This window comes from Cyanistes caeruleus, chromosome 8 (assembly GCF_971803275.1).
Source record: "Cyanistes caeruleus chromosome 8, bCyaCae1.hap1.1, whole genome shotgun sequence".
Classification (NCBI taxonomy): domain Eukaryota; kingdom Metazoa; phylum Chordata; class Aves; order Passeriformes; family Paridae; genus Cyanistes; species Cyanistes caeruleus.
Window position 1 is genome coordinate 13,107,422 of NC_141708.1, and position 17,661 is coordinate 13,125,082.

Sequence of the window (17,661 nt, forward strand, 5' to 3'; positions counted from 1 at the left end):
GCTGAAGGACAGGAGCGAGGCCACTGCAAAGGCCAAGATGGGCAGATACAGCAGGGACGAGATAAGGGCCAGGCAGCCCAAAGCCACCCTGTGCCACAGCTTGCACAGCTGGCAGGGGCCGGCAGAGGCTAGGCTCCAGCTGCTGCCCTCAAGGGGCAGCCAGGAGAACACCTGCACCCAGCACCCACCCGCCCAAGGTGGGGAAGTGAGTGGATTGGGACAGGCACATCAGGGATCTGTCCCCCTCCTTCTCCCGGCCACAGAATATTGCAAATATCTCCCCTGAGCCAGCCATTGGCGGCTTATAAATAATGCAGCCCCTCGCCGTGCAATAAGGGCTTGTCAGTAGCTATTCTGCTCTCATAAATTAAAGATGAAAAGGTACAAGGCTCTTGCCAGAAAAATGAAGACAAATTTTTAATAGCTTGCCAAGACACAGGGAGATGGAGCGCTCAGGAAAAATGAATTACGTTTTTATTATGTGTTTTATTGTGGTGTAATTGAACGGGATTATCTGAGAATACAATATATTTCCAGAGGAGTGTAAAGAAAACAAAAATAATGATGACACCTGCCTCCTCCCACACGCACCAGCCGGCTTTGCAGGGACACCCTCCTTGTGGGCGCTGGCTGGGAGCTGGCCCTGAGCTGCTGGTGGCCACAAGAGGCAGAGATGGAAATAGGAGGGACACAGGACCAGAGCCACAGATGCTTGGGGTGGCTTGGTCCAGCTGAAAGGGTCTGGCCGGGCTGAGCCTGGGCTTACCCCGAGAGCCCCCCAAGAGCTGTGAGGCTGGGATACAGGGTGGTTGTGATGTGGCACTACTCAGCCACACAGAGCCACTGAGTGTCTTTCATCTGTCACCTGTTTTCATTCTATCCTGAGTTCCCCTTTGGTCTGTCCCACACCTGCACAAGCTGACACCACCAGGCAGGGACATGAAAAACTCATTTCTGGAGCATTGCAGGTCTGGGGTGCTGCCCTGCAAATCAGCCATGGTGCCTGTTCTCTCCTGGAGCCGGCAGCAGAGCAGTGAGCCCACAGACTCTGCCACTTCACTGCGCTAGGGGGAACATGGCCCCGTGGATTCTCCTGACTGGGAGAGAGAAAACTCATTTGGCCAGTGAGTTCTGGGGGATTGGCAAGCCCAAAAGGGACACTGCTGCCTCTGCAGGGGAGCCCAGGATGCAGCAGTGGATGCAGGGTGGCAGGGATGCTCTGTGCCTTCCCGATCTGGCTCATCACAAAGGTCAAGGGCCAGTCCCAGAAAGACAGCAGCTGGATATCCCCAGAGGTGCTGGGGGTGCTGGCCGGCGCTGGGCTGGGGACATCGATTGGTCCCTGGCATTTTTAATGAGCTGCCCGACCACATGCTTTAACCTTGCCCATAATGAGGGCGAGCGGCAGCAATTCCTCCCGCCTCAGCCGGCTCCCCCAGCCTTAATGAGCTAATCAATACTTGTTCTCAGCTTAATTTCCAGCTAATTGCTCTTTAATGACGCCTGGAAATGGGCAGCCTCTTGCAGGGGGGAGCGGGCAGGCTCCCCCTCCCCAGTTCCCGTCCCCAGTGGCAGGGGGTGCCGGGGTGCTGGCAGCGGGTCACCTTCCCTGGCCGCGTCCCAGCCCTGCCGGCGCTTCTGGAGCCTGGGGAAAGGGAGGGTGGCAAAGGCGACAGCGGGCGCGGTGCCACTGAGCTGGCAGCAGCCCCCCGGTCTGGGGGGCCCATGCAGCCCGAGCACCAGGGCGGGCTGAACAGAGGATCCCACCACCACAGGGGATGTGCCCAAGCCCCTCAGGACACTGCACAGCCGTGAGGGGGCTCTGCCGATAGCGGGGCTTTGAGAGAGCAGGAAGGCAGGGGTGGTGGGGCTGAGGTGTCCAGCCATTACTCCAGGTGCCGCAGCCCCCACGGACAGGGTCAATGTCACCGCAAGGGGCCGGGGACCAGCGCGGCGGTGCCCTGGAGGTGGCAGCAGAGACTCCGCACCGGCAGCCGCACCCCCGGGCCGGGCCAGCCCCGCGGGGCTCCCGTTTGCCCTTAGGGCCGTGGAACCTGGCACAGCAGTGTCACATTTGGCACGATCGTGCCACTGCGGGGACATCCCGGGAATGCAGCCCCCGCCGTCTTTTCGGTTCTTGTCCCCGGGTTATTAGACTTGAGCTTGGATGGAGCTGGTGGGAAAAGCATGATTCCTGCTGGGATGGAGCTGAGCCGCGGCTCTTGCCGGGGACCCCGGGCGGACCGGGCTGTCCCTGCACACAGCTGCAACCGCTTCCCCAAGAATTTGCTGACGGGTTGGTTCTTCAGAGGAATTCGGTCTGCAAAAGCCTGGAGAAACCTGAGCCTGGCTGCTTCCTAGCGCGGGTCCGGCCTGGCACGCAGGAGTGCTGCCCATGCCTTGTCCCCACAGTGGGACCTGGGAATGTGGCTGGGAACAGCTCAGCACTGGTGTGGGCCGGCCAGAACCGGGCTGTTTCAGGCTGAGAGACGGCAGGAAACAGAGATTGTATTTGATGTGAAAAGAGAGAGATTTGGTTTATTATCAGAATGAGCCCCCCACAGCCCCAGGCAGTGTGCTGGCAACATTCTATCCCATGATCTCTGGTGACATTTGCTTCTGCTGTGACACAACCCACATCCTCAACCCCACCAGCCCAGCCCCAGTGCTGCTCTCCAGCCCTGCTGGACATTATGTACATCGAGTCACTTGGCCTAGGACTTTTTTCCAGAGTGGATTTTTCCCATGGCCTCATCTGCCATAGACCCCAGATTGCTATGGGATGTCTGGGGGATCAGCCCAAAGCTTCAGGGAGGGGGTCAGTGGGCCAGGAGCAGTGTGGTACCCCTGACTGGATGTGATGTGTTTCGGGCTGATGGCAGAGCCCTGGAGGGATGCCAAGGATGTGGGCCTGCCAGGAGTACCCATGGACTCCTGGCTTCTATGGGACCATCACAAGATGAGAAACAGTGATGGGGAGCAACCCACCTGGAAGAGAGGAGGAGGCTTTGGTGCTTTAGGCTCAGCCTTCAAAGCCCAGTTCCAGGAGCTTCACTGGGCTCATGAAAAGTGAGGAAAAGGGAGAGATAACTAGCCATCACTGGTAGGGAGCCAGGAATGCAATTTACCTAAGTGCCAGGCCATGCAGGGTGGTGATCACCCTTTTCCCCACAAAGTTGTCAAGCAAGATAAGCCACAAACCCCATTTGCAGCCATGGCTGTGTTGATTGACTTCAGGTGTGATTGAGCAGAACTCCTTGTTAAGCACAGGTTACATCTTCCGCCCCTCATTCATAGCTGCTGCTGTTTACTAACACATTCAATAGTCTCATTAAGCAGGAGGTTTAATTAACTGCCATGTTTGAGCTCCATCTTGTTGAGCTAAGCTAAGCTGCCCTTGGCTTTCTGAGAGCTGGTTGTGTTGCTCCACGACTGGAGTTGTTCCTGCTCAGATCTGTGTTCGGATTTCACTTTTGGCCAGGGGTGCTCCCCTGTTAGTGGCTGATGCTGCAGTGACACTCAGGTGAATTGAGCCACCCAGAGGCCACGATAATCCCATGAAGATAAGACACACCAAGCATTTGGGCCATGGCACATCATAGGAGAAGGAACCATGTGTGGGAAAGGACAGCAGCAATGTGATCTGCTCCCCCTTGCCGAGGGCAAGAGACACAAATAACCAGAAATACTGATGGTCTGTTCTCAGCAGTGCCTGGGATTTCAGTGCTGGCTCTGTTTCTGTGCTGGCCAGGAGCTTTGTGAGCAAGAGGTGGCATAATGGGCCAGACTTGCTTCACTGCTTTGCCCCCTGTGTGGAGCAGGGGCAAGTGAGTGTGTGTTTGGTGCAGGAATGCCTGAACATGCAGGCAGTCCTTCACCCCAAAGTGGGAAGGGTGGTATGGCAGGGATAGCCCAGGAGGCTCAGCACTCCCGTCTGAGCCACCTGCAGTCTGTCTCCTCTCTGCTCAGGCTCTGTCCCAGCTCTGAGGCTGCATGCAGGAAAACCTCAGCCCTTCCTGACTTTTTCCCTGCTCCCAAAACAGCTGCAGCCCCAGCTGCTCAGCAACTCGTGGACGCTGGACCTGAAAACTTGTGGCATGTGGGGACCGAACTCAATAGGCTGGACAAGGGGAGCCAGGGAGGAAGGCAGCCCTGAGCCAAGGGGCTGGGGGCCACAGAGGGGGAGTGGGACGTGAGGCTGAAGGCAGAGCTGGCAGGAAACCTCTCTCTGCAGCAGGGGGCTGGAGGGGGGAGTTTGGCTGGCAGAGACAGATTTAAGGGGGCTGAAGCCTGCCGCATTTTCCATCGTTAGACATGGCTGGATTCACAACGTGATCGAGCAAAAGCCCTGGAACCCGGAACAAATTTGCAGGAGGGTGTTGGAAAGCAGAAGCAGATTTTTGCAGCATGGTGAAGGAAACCAGATCCTTAGAGGGGTCCTGAGTTGCTTGAGCTTCATGGGGGAATTCAATCCCACAAATTCCTTGCCTAGAGAGGAGGGGCTGTGTGATCCCCCCCGGAGGAAGATGCAAATGCAAGTGCATGTTTGTGCTGCAAAGGCATGCTGGCTCCCCCACTCCTCAGAGCCAGTTCTGGAGGGAAACTGAGGCAGGAGCAGCAAGGCAGGTTGCTGGGGAGGTCTGGAGCCCCAGCCCTGTGCTGGGGCACTGCTGTGGCAGGGAGCAGCCCCACCATTGCTCCGATAGTTCCACTCCAGCCAAGGGTTTACACCCCAATATCCCCTTCAGACGTGGCTCCTGGTGTGGGGCGGGTGCAGACATCCCTCGGGAGTTATCCCCCCATTTACTTACAGCAACTGCTCAACTTTTCAGTCTATGTTTCCCAAACAAATTACAGGCTGAGAGATGCTTTGACCACTTCCTTAGCCATGCCCACCTCTCCCGTTCACTTGTCCCCAAGGACTGCTGCCAAGCTGGACGGCAAAGGAGGGGACCCCAGTCCCCCCCTGCCCCACGGACGGGGCGGAGCATTAAGCCAGGTCCCGCACACGACTGGGGGTGATTGCAGAGGGGAGGCGCCGGTGCCAGGGAGCGGCAGAGCCCCGGGGCCAGCGTGCGGTGCGTGGCGGGACCCCGGCAGGGAAGGGGTGCCAGCCAGCCCGTGTCCCGGTCCAGGGACGGGCCACGGGCCCGGAGAGGGGCGGGGGGATTCACGTTTCGCTGACATCACGGCGGTGCTGGAGCGGCCGGGGGCCAGCAGCCCTGGGGGCCAGCAGCCCCGCCGCCACGGCCACTGCGCACCCGCGGCCCCCGGCACCGGCGCCTCCGGTAAGTGGCGGCTTATGGCGGGGAGGCTCCTGGGGGACCCCAAGGGACGTCGTGCCTCTTCCCAGCACTGTTCCAGCACCCCCAGCGCCTGCACCCCAGAAGTGAGGAACCAGAGACCAACTCTGCAATTCCCCCGTACCCTTTCTCTGGCCCCCCACATCCATCGGGGGATGGAGCCTTATTCGGCGCAGACTGGGGTAGGGTGGGGAGGGGGGAGGGCTCCGGCGCTGGGACCTTCTGCCCCTTTCCACTCCTGGGGTGTCTGGTGGTCTCTGGCAAACGGGTCAAACTCACGGTTTGTAATCCGGGGGATGCATATGTGTAACCCACTATCCGGGCCACCCCCACCCCAGCTCTGCGCTGTGCTAGCCCCGAGAGGGGGGATGTAGCTCGGGGGGCTGCAGCTTGCCCTTGGGTGCTGTTCCCAGGAGGGGAGGGGGACCTAGGCACACAGGCTGTCCCCTCCCCAGCCCCGCTCGCTTATGCTGAGTCGCCCTGGGGCGGAGGACCGCAATTTCACCCCGTCTCAGGGAAGGCAGCCAGGGTGCGACGGGGTCAGGGAGGGATGTTCGCAAAGGGATTTGGTTCATTGTCTCCCTCTCTGGGGACAGGCTCTGAGATGCCATGTTTTTCCCCTCCCAGGAGAGATAGGAAGCCCAGAGTAGATCAGCTTCTTCTTACCCTGAGTAGGTTATGCAGCCTTGGGGTTTGAGGGCAGGGACCGTGCTGTGCTGGTACAGGCTGGCCACACTGGGTTGGCTGTCAGTCCAGGGGCTGCTCACCTGTGCACTGAGCTCCTCCGTGCTCAGCCTCAGTTGCCTGTGTGATGACTGAGGGGGTCACAAACCCTTCTAGGGAGAGGCCATTCTTTCCCCTGCTCAAGTGGGTGGTGCCTAAAAAGAGGGGTTACAGCACAGGGAGGGAAGGAGAACAAAAGCCTGGCATGACTAGGAGCATCCTCCTGGCTTGGCTCCAGCACAGAAAGAGCACCTTGTCTGCAGGATCAGCCACTCCATTGTGCTTGTATGGATAATGAGGGAGGAAAAAAGGGTTCATGACTCTTGCAAAGCAATGGGGAAAGGAAAGGGACTTGAGAGCAACTTTCTGACAGGAGACCAGGAGCAGGATATGAAGAAGCTGAACCACAGTGTTGTAGAACAGCCTGTCCAGTGCCCTGCCAGCCCTGTGGCTTCCCAGTCTATGGTCAGAAGAGGCTAGATTTTGCTTGCTGGGCTGCCAAGGGAACAAGGATGAAACCTGATGGGCTGGGGTCACCAGCACTATCTCTCCAGAAGGTGTTCAGTGTCTCAGGGCAGGAGCTGGTTGGGGAGCTCCAGGGTACAAAGGCCATGACTGCAGGGCTGGGGGTGGTGAGTGGGGCTGTGACCAACCCTTCCCTGCACATAATGTAGTGCTTCTGCTCTGCAAGCAAGCCAGCCAGGAGAAAAAGGATTGGGAGACACTTCCTACATCAGTAACACACTTTGTCCCTCCTCACAGGCCAGGATGGCTCCTCAGATCTAGACGGGGAGACCAGAACAGTGCCAGAAATTGCCATCCAAGTGACAGTGGGATTGGGATAGAGGAGCTGCCGTGAGGATGTCTGAAGCCAAGCCCCTCAGCGTCTCTTGCCTTGTGCTTTCAGTGCTTTCCTTGCACTGGGCTTTGCTCCAGCTGGGCCAGGCTTTTCCCAGCACCTCTGACTACCTCCAGCGGGGCTGGCAACGGCTGCTGGAGGAAGGGGAGGGCTGCTCTGAGTGCCAGCCAGAGGAGTGCCCGATGCCACGCGGGTGCCTGGCTGGCACAGTGCGGGATGCCTGTGACTGTTGCTGGGAATGTGCCAACCTGGAGGGACAGATCTGTGACCTGGACAACACCAACCACTTCTACGGCAAGTGTGGGGAGCACCTGGAGTGCCGGCTGGATGCCGGGGACTTGCGTCATGGAGAGGTGCCCGAGCCCCAGTGTGCCTGCCTCTCCCACCTGGCCCTCTGCGGCTCTGATGGCAAAACCTACGCCCAGATCTGCAGGTTCCTGGAGGCTGCCCATGCCCACCCTGATGCCAACCTCACTGTGGCCCACGAAGGTCCCTGCGAGTCAGGTAGTGGCCCTGGCGCTGTGGGAAGAGACAAACAAGGGGGTCTGGCTTAACTGTTTCACCTGGAAGGAAAACCACAGGGACGGGACTGCACTGGGCGCTGCTCCATGCAGTGTCACGCTCCCACTAGTCCCCTCACCCTGCTGCTCAGGGAGAGCCCCTTGCAGATCCAGTGCTTGGAGAAATCTGGGAGCAGCTTTGCCAAGAGGGAGTGGAGTTTATGGGAAGCAACAAATCCTGCTGGATCAGACTGGGAAGTTCCAGGGAGCTGTTAGCGAATTCTTGGCGGCGAGGCTGGGTTCACACTGGCCTGCTGCTCCTGAGAAATGTGTCTGCCTCCTGCAAATAGAAACCAGGGTTGGTTTGGCTTGGCTGTGTGATTTCCATCTCCCATTTAAAACTCAGGTAGGGGCTCAGAGGGGACAGTCCAACAGGAAAGCCATGCTCCATCCTGCCCAGTCTGGCACAGGTCACCCCGTCCTGTCACCGCAGCCTGAGGGGTGTCAAGGGTGACCTTATTTTCTGTAGAGCATCATGTTCTTGAGTGTTTTCCCAGGTATATTTGGAGGTGGAAACCTTCCCTTGAAACTCTGGCTCATGGTATGGGCCAGGTCATGAAGCAGGCGTGGGTAAGAAGCATGGTCCTCACTTTATCCCTCCAGGGAAGGGATGTGGGACCTCGAGCTGTTGGCTCCATCCAGGAGATGGGGACCTGCTGACTCCCTTCATTGCTGGCATGAGCCCTGTGTCAGAGCAGAGGCCTCATTTGGCTGAGAGCTCAACTACCTCATCCATCCTCACCAGCCTCAGGCTGGATGAGTGCCCCCTGGCCTTCCTCCCACAGGAGGAGGATGCTCTGATGGTTCAGGAAAGCTTTGCTTTCTAACATTGCTGTCATTGTACTCTTCCTGCTGCATGTGTCACTTGGGCATCATTGTACAGGCAGGGAAACTGAGGCCAGCAGGGATGGCAGCCCTCCATGGACTGGTGGGGGCAGATGGGGAGGGAGCTCCCAGTCCCAGCTGTGAGGGGGGGCCATGTCTTTGGGAAGAGTGAGGGTCTGCCATGGGAGGGAGAGCAGACAGACATGGGAAGGGTCCCAGCATCTCTGTGTGAACCAAATGCTGCTGCTCCAGAGACCAGCCCAGGAGAGCCCACGGGACCTGCCAAGGGTGGGACCTCTTCTGAGCCCACCCTGCTCTCCTCTACCCCCCTCCCCAGAGCCTCAGATCACCTCTCCTCCCTATGACACATGGAACATCACTGGCCAGGATGTCATCTTCGGCTGCGAGGTCTTTGCCTACCCCATGGCATCCATTGAGTGGAGGAAGGATGGCACAGAGATGCTGCTGCCTGGAGATGACCCCCACATCTCTGTCCAGGTGAGCAGTGTGCCTAGAGCATTGAAGGTGACCCCAGGGTGACCCCAGTGCTTCTCAGAGCTCATGGATCACTAGGCCTGAGAGAGGCCAAGCCTGGCTGCCTGGGGATGAGAAGGGGTGACTGGAGGCTGTGTAACGTGAGGACTGACCGAGCCAGGGCTGGTGTCTCAGTGGTAGGAGCCATCAGCATAACTCTCTTCTGTGATTTCTTCTAGTAATTTTTGAACTTATTCTTAGGGTCCTGCAGCAGGGAGTTTCCACACTTGCCTGCCTTAGGTTTGCTGTGTGTGCTGGCTTCGCTAGCAGTCCCTCTGGCAGGGCTGGAAAGAGGACCTCCCAAGTGCCCTACATCCTGGGTCCTCCTCTGGTCCTACCAGCACACTCAGGCACTTCCTGCCCTTTTTTCCCATCAGCAGGGCTTCCCTCCCAGGGCTGGCAGGCCCAGGGAACAACATCCTGCCTGCAGCCAGCCCCAAATATAGCACCCAGCTGGGTGTACCTAGCTATTAGAGGGTGTGGGCAGAGGCAAAGGGGCCATGCACCTCAGCCAGGCACCAATGGGGAAGAAACTGTGGTGGAATGGATGGAAGGAGCCAGAGGATCAGGTGGAACCTGGCACTGTGGCCCCCTTCCATCTTTCTGTCCTTCAGGCCTCCCCATAGCTTGTCACAGGGTCCAGCTGAGGATCTTCACCCCAAGCAGGACTACCCTGCCCGGTTGGAGGAAACTCTACTGTCCTCCACCCCTGGCCACTGCACCATAATAGCAGCCTGCAAACACAGCTGCAGCCCAGCTGGGTCAGGAAAAGCTTATTTTTTCCTGGGGATAAACAGAAAATAGCATGGTTGCTGCCAGAGCAATCCTGGGACCCCACTGCCTGCTGAAACAGGGGACTTGGGGCTTTGTGGCACAGACTGCCTCTTGTTTCTGCCACAAGTACTGACAGAAATTTCCCCTTCTTGCAGTTCAGAGGTGGCCCCCAGAAATATGAAGTGACAGGCTGGCTCCAGATCCAGGGTGTGAGGGTGACGGACGAGGGCACGTACCGCTGCTTCGCCAGGAACAGGGTCGGGGAGGTGGTGGCATTGGCCAGCCTGACTGTCTTCACACCGGGTGAGAATGTCCTTACCCTCATGGGGACATGGGAAGGGATGTTGGGCACAGTGCAGCAGTATGGCAGGAGCTGCTGGAGCATAGGGCTGTGCTGGGCATGCCCCAGAGAGCTGCTGTGTGTGGTTTGGCTTTGGTCCTGGTGGGGAAGGGGACAGGCACAGCAGGGTGGCAAGGTGACATTGTCCCCATGCTGCCATTTCAGACCAACTCAACCTGACAGACTTCTCCCTGCTGAAGCCCCGCATGACACCTGTGGACTACGGGGAGAGTGAGGAGGACTACTACTAGCCCAGAGATGGCATGTCCGGCTGCAGAGACCACCTTGCCCACAGCGACCCTCCCTGGGGCTTGGGAACATCTCTGGAGCAAGCACCCTCCGGCCCAAAACTCCTTTTCTGAACAATCCTGGCACAGCAGCCTGTTTTTTGGGGTGGGAGATGGGGTGACACATCCTTTTGGGGCACTGGGGGATGGGATCCTGCCTGGTTAGCAAGGGCTGGGACCAGGGGCAGCTCTGCCTGGAGCAGGGTGGATCTGTCCTCTGGCACTGAGTGGAGACACAATGGCAGGTAGGACACTGAGGGGGCAGCTGTGCTGTGTGTGATGAGGACTTGGTGCTGGGGATGGAGACAGCCCCCTTTGGGAGAGTGAGGCCAGGCAGCAGCATTATGTCCTGCATGAATAATTTTTGGGATGCTGGAGCAGAGAGCTGGGACCTGACTGTGATAACCAGTGGGTCACCCTCCTGTCTGCTCTGTATCCCCCAAGCACAGAGACATCCCAGCTTCTCCCCAGAACCCGAGGAACCAGCTGCCAAAACACCCTTCTCTTCTGTTTTGTTTTTAACCAGAAAAGTAGTGACTTGAAACCAGGCACTTGTGGCTTTCAGTGCTGTCTTTTCTCCAGCTGAACCACCCTTGTGGTCAGAAACACTTTGGCCTTTTTTTGACTGACTTCATGTTTTCCCTTCCGTGCCTTTGACTGACTTCATGCTTTCCTTTGTCATTTTTGTTGATGTTATTTAAAATATACATGTAGGCCAAAGCCAAGGCCAGCTGACTGTCCTGCATCCACAAGGATGATTATGGGGGTGAGGAAGGGTGCACTGCAGATGCTACTTTGTCCATTGTGAGGTGCATGAATTGAGGAGACCTCCTACCCATCCCAGTGCTCACAGCTGGTCCTGGTGTGGGTCCTGCCCTTCTCACCCCAACTGGGAATGGGGGTACCCAGCAGACAATCTCCTGGGCAGTGATGATGCATCGACTCCAATCACTGTACTCCCATGTGTTTGGATCCCATCCCACTGCTGACCATTCTCATCCTGGGGTCCCAAGTTCTGTGACACTGGGGTCTCCACTGGTGACCACAGCCCTGTCAAGTGTGGAGCAGCTCTGGGCCTAGCTGGTGAAGCAAAGGGATGCTCCAGTTTCCACTGGAAACATTAGATTAAAAAAAAAATATCCCAACTACCTGCCAGAGCTGGTGATTTAGAGCAAACTTTCATGTGGGGGAAGCACAGAAAGGAAGCTCAGAGCTGCACTGTGCTGCCCACTGCCCAGAGAAGGCCATCAGGACCCTTCCTATGCATGTTCTGGGGCTGAGCCCACATTCAAGGGGTGCTTTACCCCCTCAAAGCAGCATCATTTACAGGACTTCTGGTGCTCAAAACCTCCATATGGACCAAACCACTCCCAGTTACTTAGTCCCAGCTCCAGGGAGGTCCAGAGCTGCGGCAAGGAGCCAGACCCTGTGAGGAAGGAATTGGCCAGACCCCAGGCAGGAGCAGGCAGGATGCAATAAGGCTGGCGGCTCAGGTCCCGTGCTACTCTCCTTCACATGTTTTTTCTTTTCTTTTCCTCCTTTTTCTCTTGAGAGCTGGCTCAGATGACACAACTACAGCACTGAAACCTGAACAAGCAAATAAAAGGGATTTGTCTGGAATTGGCAGCAGAACAAAATTCCTGCAGACGGTGAGGCTGGGCCAGTCCTGGCCCTCTGCACCACAGCTTGATGGGGCACTGCTGCCCTGCCTGCTGGAGTGCCTATCCTTTCTGGCAGAAAACCCCTTCTCAGGCAGAGAAATGCAAAAGCCATTGATGCCTCAGCTTCTCTTTCCATCTATCAGCATAACAGAATCCTCCTGGGCTGCTCCATCAGAGTTGGAGGGTGTTCAGGAGGAACCAGGGACAGAAGTGTGCCATTGGCTTTTATTTTGCTTTTTTTGGGTGTAAAACATGCTTTCAGAGAAGCTGGGCCCTTTTTATCCATCCTGATCCCTTTCCTGTTTTGCACACAAACGAGCTGGTGGAACTGGGCCACACTCGGGCTGAGGCTGCCACAGGGAAATCCGAGAGCGTCCCGGAGCTTCAGCAGTCAAGAGCTGCTTGCTGGGCTCCCTGCCGGTGCCTGGGGCTGGCCCCTGGCCAGGGCTGCCATGCCAACCCTCCTCAGGGCCAGGCTTGCCCTGCCTGTGTTGGCACAAATCCAGGTTGTGCCCGGTGTGGATGCAGCTTTGGTCTGGCTGGAGAGTGAGGGATGGGTCACACACTCCATCCCTGGCTCTCCACGTGTTCTGCAGGACAATGCCCTGCCTGGGCAGCTGCATTTTGGTGTCAGTCCTTGCCCCCCTCTGCTTCACACCCCGTGCCCTCATACCCTGTAGGGAGCTGGCAGGGGATGCTGGTGGTTCCTGCCTGGCAGGAAGAGCACTGGGGATGTGATGAGGGCAGAATTTGAGCAAAAGCTCTTGGCCAAAATTAACCAGACCAAGGGCCTGTGTATCCCAGACTCCTTGGATCCCACTGTGGGAGAGGGCTGTCTGACTGGCAGGCTCCCCTCAAGGTGAAGGGCAGCAGAGTGGCTCCAGGGACACAGAGAGGGCTGGTGTCTCCTCATCCCAGCTCCCAGTCCTACCATTTCCAGTCACTTAAAAATTAAAGAAGCCAATATTGCTGCACAGCTGGAATCGCTCACTGCCACACAGCTTAATTGAGGTTATTTGTTGGCTCTAAAAGCATTTGGTCACCTCTGCTGCTGGCTACTCAGATGTTTCCTGCAGCCCCTGCCCCAAGGAGGGGGCACCCCAGGCTCTGCAGATGCTGTTCTCAGCTCCACGCCCCTAGAGGGTCCCAGGGACCTGACCAAACCTGGTGTCCGTGTGGGATCAGAGGGTCTGCCCCAAGAGCATGCAGCACCAAATTCCTTTGCTGGTCGATCTCAGAGCAGCTGCTTTCTGGGAGCAGCTCCTGCCAGCCCAGCTGACTGCGCTCAGAGCACCTGATCAGGTGAGCCCAGAGGTCAAGGCTGATGTCAGGGGTGGGGAGAGCTGGACTGGGAAGTGTTGATGTGGCCACTGGCCCGGGCACAGCACCGAAGCCCCCTGGCCACCTGGATTAGCAGGGTGTGGACACGTCCCAGGGCACCAGAGGTCACTGCTAGCCTGGGTACAAAGAAAGGGCAGCTTGTCCTGCCAGGACCTGAAAGACCCTGGAGATGCATGCTCTGACCAGCTGCCAACCACAGGGTTCTGTGGTCTGCAGGGAAAACCCAAGTCTGGCAAGTAAATACACTCCTGTAACAAAAACGTGCTGTCCCTGTCCTTCCCTGCTCTTGGGGGTGCTGGGACCTGTCTGGGTCTGAGCAGGAGGGACACAGAATCACAGAATGGTTTGGATTGGAAGGGACCTTAGAGGTCATTTAATTCCAGCAGCTCTGCCATAGGCAGGGACACCTTCCACTAGGCCAGGTTGCTCAGGACCCCACCCAGCCTGGTCTTGAACACTCCTGGGGCTGGGGAGTCCACAACTCCTCTGAGCAATCTATGCTTGTTCCTCACCACCCTCACAAAAAAAAAAAAAAAAAAAAAAAAAAAAAAAAAAAAAAAAATTATTCTTTCTGATATCTGACCTAAACTTACCCTCTTTCAGTTTAAAGCCACTCACCCTTTTTCTATCACTACATGCCCTTGTCAAAAGTCCTTCTCCAGCTCTCTTATAGACCCTTTAGGTTCTGGAAGGTGCTTTAAGGTGTTCCTGGAGCCTTGTCTTCTTCAGCCTGCTCTTCAGGCCCAACTCTCTCAGCCTGTCTTGAGCCCTCTGAGCATCTTTATGGTCCTGGACCTGCTCCAGCAGGTCCACATTCTGCCTCTGCTGGAAGTCCCAGAGCTGGGCACAGCACCCAGGTGTGGTCTCACAAAAGGAGGGCAGAGGGACAGAATCACCTCCCTCCGCCTGCCGGCGCCGCTTCTTTCGGTGCGCCCGCGCCCCCACGGCAGCGCTCCGCTTGTGGCGGGGCAGCGATTGCCGCTCAAACAGTGCCATCTCCTGGCAAAGCCACCGGCCTCGCCGGGCCCTGCCACTGCGCTGGGCAGCCTGAGAACGCACCCGGGGCCCCCGGCATCCCTGCAGCACCCTGACCCTCAAATCCATCCACGCCCTTTCCCTGCCCCTGGCAGAACCTCTGCCTTGCTGGCAGGGGTGATCACAAGCGACACGAGTAAGAGCTGTCCTTCGGGATGATCGCCAGAGCCAGGACATCCTCTTGACACTGCATTTGGATGGCTGCTGCACGCAGAGCTGGGATGAGGCAGAGCCTGGAGATGTTCAGCTGCAATCCTTGGATGTCTGCGTTGAGCTGGGGCTGCAAAAGGGTAAACACCCCTCGTGGCCACCCTGACAGTCCCCCCATGCCATGGGTCTCTCCCGTGGGAGATCAGTGGCTTCTGGCAGAGGCTCATTGAGCCTGAAATGATCACTGCTCATGCCTGGATGGAAGCAGCACTGTAACCTCGCTCTGCAAATGGGTAAACTGAGGCACAAAGCAACTACGTGTGGAGAGCTCAAGCAGAGCCAGACAGACCTTCTGGGCAGAGTGACCAGCTACCCCCAGGACTTCTGTCCCCAGCCTATCCACACCCCTGTTGGGGGGTGGTGTTTTCCCCCCTGTCTTCTGCACAGCACCTCCTCACCCTGCTGTAGTGGCTCAGAGAGAAAATAAAACAGCGAGATGGCTTCCCTTCCTCCACCCAGCACTTATACTGCCTGATAAACAAAATGGAAATAAATCCTCCTGCGTTTGCAGCAAATAGGTCTCCATGGGGGGTTGCTTTCAATAATTCAAATGCTGTTGCAGAGCAGAGCCCACGCCAATGGGTTTTAATAAACACAGCCGTAATGTGACATGCAATTTATTATTAAGCTTAAAACAGGAAGCAAAGAGTTTAATAAAAGCACCAGGTTCCCTGTATCAGTCACAGCAAGTGGCGGGGTGCGAGCTGTGGGGGGAGGTTGGGCAAGCTGGCTGCAGGGACACGCAGAGCTGGGTTTGCTTTGCTGCATGCCCCTCAATCCAGCACTACAGGAGTGCTGGGCAGTGCATGGAGATGTGAGCCAGGCCAGGGGAAATGGGGATTATTGCAAGGACAGGGGTAAGGTGTGAAATGCTGCACCCTGTACGGCTGCCCAGCCATCCAGGGAAGAGCTCTGCCCTGGCATCACAGCTTGCTTGCAAGGTCAGATTAAAGACTTGGGCTCAATCTCTCCACAGCTTTCTCACCCACATCCCTTCCAAAGTCAGCTCCACCTAGGCAGCCCTTTTCTGCTCCCCCCTTGTCACCCCTGGGCTGCCTTTAGAAGGAGGCAGAGTGGGAAGCTGAGCCTCCTGGAGACAGAGAGGCTGTGCAAGGTGAGATGATGAGAGGCATGGGGAACAACTGGTACCTGGTGCTGCAGCAAGTGTGTGTGCTGTCCTCTGGGCTGCACGGGTGGCCCCTCCAGACATGGATTTGTTCAAGGGCTGGTGAAAAGCAGGAGCTTGTCAGGGAGGTGGCTCAGCTGAGGTGGCTCAACAGGTCCAGCTATGTCTGGAGGCACCTGTGTGTACAGGTGAGGGCTGAAGGGTGTTGCACCATCCAATATTCATCACCTAGCAGGATCCAGATGCTGCTTTCTCCCTGTCCTTGCTGTAGGCCTACCTGGACACTCAAATTCTGCCACTTTCCTGCTGTGGCTTTTTTGCCTCCTCTCCTTGGTCTTACATCCTAGCCATGCCCTTTCTGCTAGGGAATAATCCCACCAAACCCCAGTACCCACTCCTGCAGAGAGCAGCACAGCAGGTGGAAGAGATGTGAGAAGTGGTGCAGGACTGCCCATACAGTTTCCCCGTGAAAATGGGATTTGTATGACTGCCCTTGTGCTCAGGTTTGGGGAGTGGCCTCAGGGACAAGCAGTTCCCCTGATGCAAGCTTTGCTTTTGTTATATTAGACAACAGATAGTCCCATCTCTGCCAAGGCTGTGGGAGATTAGGAACTTTGTCCCAGTCCAGCCAAATGACAGTCTGGGGCTGAACCAGCTCCAGGCACCTGCAGCTCCTTCCAGGAGAGCAAGCAGCCTCCTATGTTAAGGAGGGCTTTCCAGCCAGATAAAGCCATGCAAGCAGCCTCTGTCCTCAAGATGAAGTGCTGGCAGGGCTGTGTGTGGGGCAGCTTTTGTGGACTCTTTAGCTGGTGTTGACAGCAGAGGTTTTATGCTGGGATTGATGCAGGGTAACACCCTCTGGTTCTGCCAGCACTGATGCCTGCTGGAGCCTGTAAAAAGTTTTAACTTGAGACTGCTTTTTTTTTTTTTTTTTTTCCTCAGCTGTGTCTGTTGAAAGCTCTACTTCCTCTGGCTTGAAAAGCCCAAGAGCTGCTGATGTGACTCTATCCATGACCATTACTGAGGCTGTGAGTGGGATGTTGAACCCAGTGAAGGGACATAGTGTCTTGCCTGTCCCCTTGAGGTGATGATCCCCGTGCAGATTCATCAGGAGCAGCACCAGCCCAGGGAGGGCTGGAGGGCCCCCACACTCTCCTTGCATTGCAGGTCACTTTTTGGCCTTCACCCATGGTCAGTTGAGGGAAAGACTTAACCTTAGTGGTGTGTAGGGATGGTCCTGGTTGTATCTCTGCTTGTGTGCTCATCTGATGTCCTGGGTTTGCTCCCTATGGTCTGAGCTTTCCCCTCTTCATGGGCATGGAATTTGGGGCTGGGGTCTGACTCCAGGGAGAGAGGGGGATGAGCTGGAGCAGGCAATAATCCATGTGAGGGCACAACCTGCAGAGAGCACAGGTATCCTTCAGGGAGTGCCTGGGGTGCGTTATCTCAAAAGCAAGGAGGTGCTCAGCAGGGACCTGCCTTATCGGAGTGCTGGTTGCTGTCTCTCCTCGCAGCCCTTTCTGCCCCGGGGCTGCTCTCTGTCACTTCTCTGCTCCGTAACAGCCGGAGGCAGGCGGAAATGGGAGCCCCTGTGCCTGGTCCCTGCCAGAGCACACTGCTTCGGAAGTGGGGGGGGATCTGGCTTGCAATTACTGTGCCTTTGGCTTGGCAGGCCTGAAAGTGTGAGTGATGGGGTCTCTGCAGAGCAGCCCCTGAGCCCTGGTGGGTTGGGAAGGGCTCGTACCCATCAGCAGCTTTCTCCAGCTGCCTGAGCTCTGCCGGTCTGAGAATGTGGGAGGGGAGCAGGCGACAGCAACTCTGGGCTTCTTGTAAAAAACCCAAATATTCACCTGGCTGGATGTCCACATTCAAAGCACAGCCTGAGCCCTCCCCTTTAATGACCCCCATCTCCCAGCTATGGCTGTGAAGAGAGGCAGAAGCTGCAACTTGCATATCCCATTCCTCCCATCCACCTTTCCCGCTTTGCAGCCACATGTGGATGTATGTGGTGAAGGGCTGGGGTGGCTGCTCAGCATCCCTCCAGGACACCTGCTGGAGCCAGTCCTTCCCTCACAGGAGAGTT

At 56.9% G+C, this 17,661-nt stretch overlaps 1 protein-coding gene and 1 long non-coding RNA gene across 3 annotated transcripts; one reads left to right on the forward strand and one right to left on the reverse strand.

Moving 5' to 3' along the window:
* Positions 1–446: 446 nt before the first annotated feature.
* Positions 447–3,181, reverse strand: LOC147651869 (uncharacterized). The gene is made up of 2 exons (XR_015289843.1): positions 2,989–3,181; positions 447–2,482 (listed from the first exon to the last, which is right to left on the reverse strand). It is a non-coding gene; the product is annotated as an uncharacterized LOC147651869 (long non-coding RNA).
* A 191-nt stretch (positions 3,182–3,372) lies between these two features.
* On the forward strand, positions 3,373–12,861 carry KAZALD1 (Kazal type serine peptidase inhibitor domain 1). 2 transcript variants are annotated; one of them, XM_086899881.1, is made up of 5 exons: positions 3,373–3,523; positions 6,789–7,389; positions 8,608–8,768; positions 9,734–9,881; positions 10,084–12,861. In XM_086899881.1, the coding sequence occupies exons 2-5, from the start codon at positions 6,888–6,890 to the stop codon at positions 10,167–10,169; spliced, it is 897 nt and encodes a 298-aa protein (XP_086756007.1). In that variant the 5' UTR covers positions 3,373–3,523; positions 6,789–6,887; the 3' UTR covers positions 10,170–12,861. The 2 variants fall into 2 exon arrangements, with proteins under 2 accessions (XP_086756007.1, XP_086756006.1); XM_086899880.1 differs by lacking the exon at positions 3,373–3,523 and adding an exon at positions 5,183–5,288.
* The last annotated feature ends 4,800 nt before the right edge of the window (positions 12,862–17,661 follow it).

What these genes read in the sequence shown, in the direction of transcription:
- KAZALD1 (XM_086899881.1), top strand. Translation starts at nt 6,888, where the DNA reads ATGTCTGAAGCCAAGCCCCTCAGCGTCTCTTGCCTTGTGCTTTCAGTG. An exon ending in CGAAGGTCCCTGCGAGTCAG is followed by an intron (nt 7,390 to 8,607) that starts GTAGTGGCCCTG and finishes CCCCCTCCCCAG; the next exon opens with AGCCTCAGATCACCTCTCCT. An exon ending in ACCCCCACATCTCTGTCCAG is followed by an intron (nt 8,769 to 9,733) that starts GTGAGCAGTGTG and finishes CCCTTCTTGCAG; the next exon opens with TTCAGAGGTGGCCCCCAGAA.